At 43.4% G+C, this 10,414-nt stretch overlaps 1 protein-coding gene across 2 annotated transcripts in view; it reads left to right on the top strand.

Moving 5' to 3' along the window:
- Positions 1 to 7,637, top strand: part of LOC107374920 (arf-GAP with coiled-coil, ANK repeat and PH domain-containing protein 3) — a 94,190-nt gene extending 86,553 nt beyond the window's left edge. Inside the window, exons 22-25 of one of the 2 annotated variants that reach the window (XM_070544818.1) lie at positions 1,565 to 1,674; positions 1,808 to 1,918; positions 2,000 to 2,061; positions 7,314 to 7,637. In XM_070544818.1, coding sequence (XP_070400919.1) covers positions 1,565 to 1,674; positions 1,808 to 1,918; positions 2,000 to 2,061; positions 7,314 to 7,420 — 390 coding nt within the window. In that variant the 3' untranslated portion in view covers positions 7,421 to 7,637. Of the gene's footprint in view, positions 1 to 1,564; positions 1,675 to 1,807; positions 1,919 to 1,999; positions 2,166 to 7,313 lie in introns of both variants that reach the window. The other variant, XM_070544819.1, reaches the window with a different exon arrangement.
- Positions 7,638 to 10,414: the final 2,777 nt, after the last annotated feature.

Consider the following 10,414-nt stretch of genomic DNA (forward strand, 5'->3'; position numbering starts at 1 on the left):
CATCTTTATGTAGATGGCATCCAACTGTACATCTCCTTTAAGCCCCATGAGATGTCTAAGCTGCAGCTGTTACACACCTGCTTAGATTCTATCAAAACCTGGATGGCTGGGAGCTTTCTTCAGCTGAATGAAGATAAGACTGAGATCCTCATCTGTGCCCCAGACAAGCTGGTTCCCAAAGTCAGAGACTCTCTTGGTCAGCTTGCTTCTCACACCAAACCTTCTGTCAGGAATCTTGGCGTGACCTTTGACCCAGCTCTCACCCTGGATTCTCATGTCAGTTCTCTTGTTCGCTCTTCCTTCTTCCATCTCAGGAACGTTGCTAAGCTGAGTCCCATTCTGTCCCGCTCTGAACTTGAGACAGTTCTCCACACCTTCATCTCCTCACGCTTAGACTACTGTAACTCTCTTTTCACGTGTCTGAGCAGAACCTCCCTGAACCGTCTACAGGTGGTTCAGAACGCCTGTGCTCGGCTTCTGACCAAGTCCTCCAAACACACCCACATCACCCCGCTTCTCCTCCAGCTTCACTGGCTGCCAGTCAACTTCAGGGTTCATTTCAAGATCCTGGTTCTGGTCTATACGGCCTTACATGGACAAGCACCATCTTACATTGGTGATCTTCTTAGTCCCTACACCCCCAGCAGGTCCCTGAGGTCCAGTGATCAAAGCCTACTGGTTGTGCAGCACCAGGCTAAAGGTCAAAGGTGACAGATCATCTGCTGCTGTGGCCCCCAGACTCTGGACCTCTCTCCCCCTGAGCCTGAGATCAGTGGACTCAGTGGTCTCCTTTAAAAAGCAGCTGAAGACTCACTTGTTCAAGCTGGCTTTTGTATGACCTCCTTCACCTCTCTCTCTTTATTCTGCTCTCCCACCTATTCCACCTTCCTCAGGATCCACTGATTTCCCTCTTTTCTGTTCTCTCTCTCCCTTTCTTTACATTTTTTAATCACAATTGTCTATTTTTTGCTCATTTGAAATATATTTAACCACTATCTAAATTATTTTTTACATTTTTACATTTTTTGTGTTTGTGAAGCGCCTCGTGATTTTTATCTTTAGAGGCGCTATAGAAATGATACTTTCTTTTTCTTCTTCTTCAAAGAGATGGACGTCAAACAATCATCACCTTTAACCCAGGGATGTCCAGACGTCAAAATGTGGGCCAAAATCACAGATCTCAGGCACAACAAAGGCCCCTTTAATAGAAGACAACATCAGACTCCCTGGATCTGATGGGTGGATTGTTTCTAGGTTCATGGTCTGTAATAAAAATAGTCTGTTATCAGCAACAAGCATGCTGCATTTAGTCAGGTTTTCAGACTGGTGCTCAAAAGTCTGCTTTTAGTGATCTCAGGTGCAGCGATCAACCCAAACCAACCATTCAGTCTCAGCACTAACTGACGGTGTCAGGTCTTCTGATTTAAATCCCGTTAAAGAAGGGTGGGGGTGATATGTATGTAGGGACGGTCAGAGTCAGATTTACACTAAAAGCTTTTAATGCCACAGTCTGTAGAAATGTAGAGTTTTTGCAGCCAGGCTGAATTGTCGTGTTTATATTCAGGGTTCCCTGGTTGGCTGTGAGTTCCTGCTCCAGAACGCTGCTGAGGTCAACCAAAGAGATGCCCGAGGGAGGGGTCCGCTGCATCATGCCACCTATCTGGGACACACAGGGTGAGCTGCCGCGGAGCATGTTTCTGCAGAGATTAAAATATCCTGATTCTAGCCGTAACTTCCTGTTTTTCTCTCATTTTGTCTCTTTAATTGTTTGTCTTCTCTCTGACTGACTGTCTTTCTGTTTAATCAGGCAAGTGTGTTTGTTCCTTAAAAGAGGAGCTACACAGAGTGACTGTGATGAAGATGGCCAGGATCCTCTGAGTATATCTGTTCAACAGGCCAATGCAGATATAGTCACACTGTATGTGTTTAAACTCCAGAACTAACCATTCACTCTGGGTCTGGTGTGTATTCAGCTCCTCCTCTTGGTGCTTCTCCTCAGGCTGCGTCTGGCCCGGATGAACGACGAGATGCGAGAGTCGGAGGGACCCTTCGGACAGCCAGGTCAATACCCAGTCAGCAGCCCCACTGAGCAGCAGTATAAGAGATGCATTCAGGAGTTTATCTGCCTTCACATAGCAGACTGCTAGTCATCAGGTCCAGTCAGGGTGAGATGAGCTTGAGATTTAGGCCTTCAGAGTTGTTCTTCCACCACACAGACCTTTGTAGTCTGAAGCAGGGGCGCCCCCAGAAAAATATGGTAGGGGTGGCCAGACGGGGCCAAAGAAATTTTTGGGGTGGCACACCAAATTGGTCCTTTATTCATGAAAACAGTACATATCCAAAACATTAAACTTAAATTATACAAACACAAACATTTCAGAAAAATACATTTGTTATTTAAAAAATGTATTTAAAATCTTAATTTTAAATGTTTTTTTTTTGTTTAAGTCACCAGATGCTGTGTTCTCAAAAAACTATGGAGGTAAAAACTATTTTAAATGGTGAGCAGCAGAAACATAGTTTTAAATTCTGATTACTTCTTTACTCAATAATTGTATTATTTTTATTTTTTTTTATTCAATTCAATTCAATTTTATTTATATAGCGCCAAATCACGACAAGAGTCATCTCAAGGCACTTCACATAATAAACATTCCAATTCAGGTCAGTTCATTAAGCCAATCAGAAAAGAAAAAAAAAGTTTCCTATATAAGGAACCCAGCAGGTTGCATCGAGTCTACAGCAATCCTCATACTAAGCAAGCATAAAGCGACAGTGGAGAGGAAAACTACCTTGTAACAGGAAGAAACCTCCAGAGGATCCTGGCTCAGTATAAGCAGCCATCCACCACGACTCACTGGGGATCGATTTACAATTATGTCTTGAATAAATAAGATCAATTTATGGTTTGAATGAACATATTAACACTGGCTACGCTGGGGGGCTAGCAATTTTCTAGGGGTGGCCATGGCCAACCCTGGCCACCCCTTGGGGCGCCATTGGTCTGAACCCATCCAGCTGCTGATTCTATTCTCTGGATTCAAAAACAGATTTTATTGAGGCCTAGTCCACACGTAGCCGGGTTTTTTAAAAACAAATGTCCGCCCCTCCAAAAACTTGCATCCACACCGCCTCGTTTAAAAAAAAATCTCTGTCCACACGTACCCGGATAAATACGTTGTTAAGGACATGCCAGACCTGTAGGCGGCAGTACTTCCCCCGTTCTTAACCTCGTCCTTCGTCTGTGGTCTTCCGCAAGGAGCAGTAATTCCGCTTGCAAAAACAAACAAGCAAAAAGCGCTTGGACAGTTGATAAAGCGAGCGCAGCTCTGAGGGCATCCATGCTGTCGGCTAGTGTAAACACAGGTCGCACACGTGATGTCAGCATTTTTTTGTTGCGGAAAGTGACGTTGCGGACCTTAAAACTCCGGTTTTGTCTGTCCACACGCAGACACCCAAAACGGAGAAAATGCAGATCTTCACTTTGGCCGGAGTCATTAAAAAGATCCGTTTTCGTGTGAAAAAACTCCATTTTCGTGTGGATGACAGGCCAACACGTAGAAAAATATCTACGTTTTGGCAGATCCCCGGCTACATGTGGACAGGGCCTAAGTCAAATGATAAACACGACTGACGATTTAGCTCTGAAAGCACTGGTCAAGAAATAAAGGATTAACACTTAAACTCGACTCTTTGAGGGTTTGGGAGGATAAAGAACAGCTGGTCTGAACCAAAGAGCTAGCTAAAACACGGTTTTAACATCATACACCTATTTCTGTTTTCATCTCATCCCTTTGAAGCTACTTTTCTCATCTGTATTTCTAAACACCAGGAGTTTTGTTCTCCATTGTTAAAGTGAAGCATCTGATCTTCTGAAGAGTTTCTGTGGAAAAGTCATGAGCCATTAACGACCTGTTGTTGTGCTTTGAACATCCTCAGTTTGGAGAATTAGAGAGTAGTTCTGACTCTCTTGAAGTTGGTGTACGGCAGTACAAACTCTGTAACTGGCACCACTCTGACTAGCCATTAGCTCATCCATTCAGTCAAAAGGAATCTCTATTTCCTTAAGCTGAGGCTATCTACAACAGGTAACATATTAATTATTCATGCCTTTATTTAAGGAAACACACCTTACAACATCTATTTTTAGTAGAGGTGTCCAAAGTGCGGCTCTTGGGCCCTTGTAGCGGATAAAATTTACATTCTCCATCCTTTATTATAAGAAACAAAACATGTCATAAGAGTTTCTCTATATTGATGAAGAGACGGATCAAATACTTAATTTAAAGCAAGGTGCTTTTTTATTTTAAACCAAAAGGGACAGGAAATATTTTCTTTCTAGTTTTTCCCAAACTGATCTCCGAGCACTGGTGCAGCGACTCATCAGATCGCCTGATGCACAGTGGCTGTAAATGAGCTCATCTTGGACAAAGTAAACCACTTTTCCAGTCCCACTTGTCTAAACTTTGATGCGGTCCCTGTTTAGTTTGAAGGCCTCGGTGGTGACAGGAAGAGCAGCTCCTTCATCTCTTCTCTTCTCTCATCAGACAGACCTGGAGTCCTTTGGAAGTCTCTGAAGGCAGCCTTTACTCACTGTGTGCAGCATAGCAGGTTTTAAAACTGAATCAGGTTTCTACCGATTATAAACTATTAAAGGGTTGTGGAATAAATAACAACTAAAACTACTAACAACCCTTCACCTAAATAATTTTTCTTAAACTTTCTTGTCTTTTTTCCTGTCTCTGGCTTTTTTTGGTCCACCTTTATCTGCTGTAAAATAATATCCTTCTGTTCATATTAACCTTCTTGTTTTCCCCTGTTCTGTGTAAAATAATGCTGTAAATAAACAGAACGTGACTAAATACTAACTTATTTCTCTGCATCTGTGCTTCATTTCTAACCTCTCCTGTACTTCCTTTGACTGCCTTGTATTCACTCAAAACAAGCCCAATTGATTAACATTTCTGTATTTAACCAAGCGGTGCTTTGACTCCTGCATACAGCCAGCTGCACATGTTCCCCCACAGAAACAGAGGGCTGTGCATGAGTATTGGGACCCTTAAAGGTTTGGTTGACCAATGATGCAGGCTGAACATGAAAATAAGTCTCCTACACCTATCTCCTGCATTAGCTTCTGATAGAAAATAGACAGTGAAACTTGAGGATTAGAAAAGCCTGACAGATCTATGTCACACTGTCACTTCATGTTCATGGACTCACCCATCTTGACTCTCGACGAGGAAGGCTGTTTTTGGTTTAGCCTCCAGGAAACAGCAGAGAATGTCTCGACTCACCGTTAGCGTTAGCAACTTAACCTCACAGCAGAAGTTGCTCCAGGCTTGTGTTTGTGGAGATGAAACATCCACGTTGGAAGTCCGTGGTCGCGTCGCTGTTATCCAATCTGAGGTGAGATGTCCCAATATCAGGAAATGGGACTCCAAAACCTGCCGTCTGAAGATCAGCTGAGGCGGGGGTTTGTGGGCTTTTTCTGCCCTGCGTAATACCTGCAAGGTATTCATCTCTACTAGAGACCACTGCAAATGTGTTGATTAAACAAGTAATCCACACCTTTAAGGAGCTTTGTCAGTATTACATAATGTAGCTGGATGTGGCTGGAGAAGGCTTGCCCACTGTTTGAGAGAATGATGGTTTCAAAGGGCTTACAACTACCTTCCACATAGTTAACTTTTGTATTCCATAACACAGCTTTAATCTAGGAATGTGTGTAGGGTTGAGTCATTGGGTGTTTCTCAATGCCAAGGAACCTTGCCTTGATGTCTTGGCCCCGCCCCGGTTGCCTAGGAGATTCGTCATCGGGAGCCGCCAAGACGTGTTCCAAAGTTCATGTTCTACCGAGGCGTGTGCTCTCCGTTTGTTAGCCGTTTAGCTAGCTGAGCGAGGATATATGGGAGGTGTCTTGTAGCCTAGCCTTGGTCAAAAATCACTCAGAATACACCACGGTGTTTTCAAAAGGACGACAGATCAGAAGCCGGCAGCTACTTCAGAGACAAATTCAAATTTAAAAGTAAGTCAGCTAATTTAAAATGTTGTTTTAGATCCAAACATGTTATCAATTGTTGGTTAGGTGCTTAGTAGTTCCAGCAACTGGGGCTAGCGGGTAGTAACTCACTCGTATTTTTAATTTAATAAACATATACACAATTAAAAAAGTTAGTCTCGTTATATATTTATATTGAAACTAATACGTGTAAAATATAACGTTATCTCCCGTGTCACGTGACGTTACATGACCACCGTGGAAGACGTGGTCACGTTATACAAGTCTGTTCCATTTAACCGTTTTATTTGACCAAGGAAGGACACTGTCCTCGTAAGCAAGGTGCCCGGCCTCGCAAGACATCGCCTCGCGAGGCCAGGCGCCTTGACATTGAGAAACACCCATTATGTCCTAAAGTATTTTTGTAACACCATGGAGGCAACAACTGGATGTGTGATATCTGGTTTTTAGTATCTCCCCACTGTGGAGGATTTTTCTGTTCTTATCATTACAGAATAGTTGGAATTCAGCCACATTTGAAAGTTTTCCAGCATGAACGGTCTGTTTAAAGTCAAAGGTCACACATTCTCTCTCAGGATATTCTGCTAGAGAGCAGAATGTATGGTTCCATCAGTTTTAGTAGGTGGAACAGCCCCAGACCATAACACTACTACCACCATGTCTAATAATTGGTGTGATGTTGATGGCTTCACTCCAGATGGAACGGAACAACTTCCAGAAACTCCTGCTTTGTCTCATCAGTTCACTGCAGATTTACTCAAAGGTCTGGTGGATCATCATGATGATATTTCGTGCTTTTTTTTTCAGACAAGCCTTTTTCTTGGAACTTTCCTATGTAGGCCATCTATGCCTTCTTAGAACATGGTAAATGGTAATTGGCCTGTATTTGTATAGTGCCTTCTTAGGGTTCTACAACCCCCCACGGTGCATGTTGTATTGCTTTTTGAGATCTGTTAGCCTGCTTCATGTCAGCAGACAGGTTGAATAACTATAACTCTTCTGGCTTGTAGTAATCAGGTCTGGCTGTGCACAACACTGCAGCTTTTCCTCTCTCAGGAATGTTCAGCTCCTTTCTGAGCCCGGGAGCTCTAGCAGACACAAAAGAGTCAGTGGTTACCATGACAACGAGAACGGTAAAAGCCCAGTATTTGTGAAGCTGAAAGAGCGTGTGCTTCATGGTGTCCCAACTGGTTTTCTACGGTTTCCTCTTTTGCTTTCATTCCTTGTTAGTGTAACTGAACATCCAGGTCCCTGTGAGGCTTTCATCAACGATTCCCGTTGCTTTTTTCAACAGGAGACGCCACCTACATCGACATCTTCAGGGAGTTTTCCCACATGGCCTCCCACAACCCAGAGAAGCTGAAAAGAAGGAGCTTGCACTTTCGACACTCCTTCAGGTAGTCCACGTGTCTGGAGAAGAAGAAAACACTTTAAAGAGCAGATTTTCCAGACATTAGTCACAGCCGGATATCATAGGCAGAGAGAGGCCTGGAGTGCACCCTCACACTCCACATAGCCTACTGTTACTCTCCTCCTTGCAGCGCCTTAAACTGAGAAGATGTTTAGAGTCATTGTCACACATGAAACTTACAGTTCCTTCTTGGAGGATTGGCTGGTCTTTTCCTCTTGTTTTACGTTATGAATACTTTTTTTTCTGTGCTGCTTGATGAGCACTTCTTTCTAGTCCTTGTGTTCTTTGAAGGAACTGAATGAATAATTTGTATAATGCATGCATGCACATCCTTATATTTTATACTCAAACAAACTTGAATTCAGCAGCAGATAAGATGCATCACATTACCTACCCTCATCATAATAAAGTGTCAGTATTATTGTCGCACCATGTGCAGTTTTATTTTGAAAGGATACTGGTAACCTGTTGCATGGACTACGCTGGTCTAGTCCTTGCATTGTGTTGGCTGAATGTACTTTGTATCACCACTATGGAATGCAGTTTATGCTCTGGAAACATGCTGGAGAAGCTGGGAAATGTAAATATATCTGAATGAATGGAAATAAAAGTTTTCTCAGACTGATTTGTTACCGTTTCTCAGATAGAACAATACCGGGCATCTCCAGCCATTCATGCTTTTACTTGTCTTTGCTGAAATGAAGTAGAACTTCATGTAAAGGTGTGTGTAGTGATGATGCATTTCTAAAATTATAGAATATTCTGGATCACCCCCCTCACACACACACACACACACACACACACACTTTGTTCATTGGTTTATTAAGTAGCATCTGAAGTCCTCAAAATCAAACATGAAATTCTGATCAGAATGTAATCTGATCTGATAACAGATAAACACACCAGTATCTGAAAGTTTTATCTTTCCTACAGGAATGTAAGTTAAAGGTGCATTATGTAGAAAGGAAATCAAAATGGCATCCTGTGGTAAAATGTGGTTACTGCAACCACTTTAAACAACTGGAGCTTTTTGTCGGCTGTCGTCAAATTACAATTGTCGGCACTGCAGTATTAGCTCGCAGGAGACACAGCAACACCACACTCACTGATGGTAAACTGACAACCCCCACAGCCAGCTGGATATGAAATATGTTTCAGTCTAACCTTCTTTCCAAAAGGAATCATTAGACTCTTGGGATTTTCTCACTGTAAATTTGGCCGACGGTTCATAAAAATGCGAGGGCTGAATTTTGGTCCCAGTCCACCCCTGGCGTTAAGGTTGGTTTATGCTTGACGTGTCTGCGAGGTCCGCACGTTTCTGCGCGTCCAAATTCTGTTATTTCAGCAACTTCTCCGTGTGGCCCAAAGTTTCCGCAACACGCACCTAGGAAGTTTTCTAACCACGCGGACGGTCCTGCGTGGAAAAACATAGCGGACTGGCAAGAGCTCGTAGTGGTGGAGGTTTGTATGTATGTAAAGATCACCATGATCAAAATATTGTTAAATAATTGCTGTCACAGTCAGAAAAGACAAAGGCTCAGTAAAAAAAAAAATTTAACGTCAGAGATTTATACTTTTGGAAAGAGCTAGCTTTAACCAAACCCTCCTTTACACTGGTCCTTCGAGCCGGATAAGGGCTATCAATATGGATCCAGATGAAGAGATGCATCCTACTGTGAGACCTAAACGACAGATCAGCCGACCCAGCAGATTTGAAGGGTTTGAAGTAAGTTACGCTGGAGCTTCTCCTTGAAACAGACCTCAGTGGAATCTCCCGCCACCTCTAAGCAGAAGAATAATCTTGAACTTCAGCACAGCCAAAGCCAACCTGCTTCATTCACTCCTCCCTGTAGCTATAAAAAGATATCCCCCACGGTACTCCCTTCCTGTTGAGACCAAGCCATCTGTGGAGTAAAATAAGTAGAGATCCCTGCCTTGAACCTATAACTCCTTATTATCAGGAATCCCCATCAGCCTTGTCTCTGCATGCAGAACTTAGAGCAACCCATGAAGAGAGAACACAGCTGCTTCAAGCACAGAGGGAGTTGAAAGATGGTTTTAAGGAGCTGAATAAAGCGAGGACTGAAATTAAAGCCCTGATCGAAGCCACACACGCTCTGCGAATGGACATGAATCAGTTAGCTGCATCACAACATCCCCCTCATACCCCATCACAAGGTAGCATGGACAGACCTAGGAGCCATTTTCCTACCACCGATCTGAAAGAAGAAGACGAAGAGCGGTCCGACCCTCCACCATGGCCAGAACCTGAGGACCAAAACTTTAGCTTATATGACCTCAAAGCCATGGATCAAGATTTTCAACCAATCCAGCGATCTTCCCTTCTCAAAGGTGCATCCCTTTCACACTACAAGCCTGCCCAGCTTACCCAGAATGCAGCCCAGTTTGAGGCTCCTGCTAAGGAGAGCGAGGTAATGCATCCTACATTTGCACCTTACCTGCCATCCTCTTCCCACCCGGCTCCAACCAACGTAGACTTCTTTTCTGGAAAGCCCTCAGCTACCAAACATTCTTTTACAGCTACAGGTGCCAGTCAAACACAGCAACCCCCCTGCAGAGATGATATTTCGCCTATAGTTGAGGTAGTGTATAGAGGACCTAAACCTACCATACCAGTTTATTCATTCAGACCCCTGTGAGTCTGCAAGACTTTGTATTGCACTCGAATATTTGCTGCCCTCTAACGCTACAGAGCTGTTCAAATATCAAATTCTTGTGGACCATTTGAAACTAGATGAAGCTAAGCTTATTGCCGACACATCTTAACTCACCCAACCGTTATACTAACACCATGACTGCTCTTCATGATAAATTTGGACAACCACATCAGCTTGCCCTAAAAAAGATAGCAAGTGTTCTTGATGGTCCTGAAATAAGGCGAGGTGATCAAATAGCCTTCCAGAAGTTCTCCCTCCAGGTGCAGTCCCTAGTAGGCCTGTTGCAAACCTTAGGCCTGGATGGAC

This window comes from Nothobranchius furzeri, chromosome 15, assembly GCF_043380555.1.
Source record: "Nothobranchius furzeri strain GRZ-AD chromosome 15, NfurGRZ-RIMD1, whole genome shotgun sequence".
NCBI classification, from domain to species: domain Eukaryota; kingdom Metazoa; phylum Chordata; class Actinopteri; order Cyprinodontiformes; family Nothobranchiidae; genus Nothobranchius; species Nothobranchius furzeri.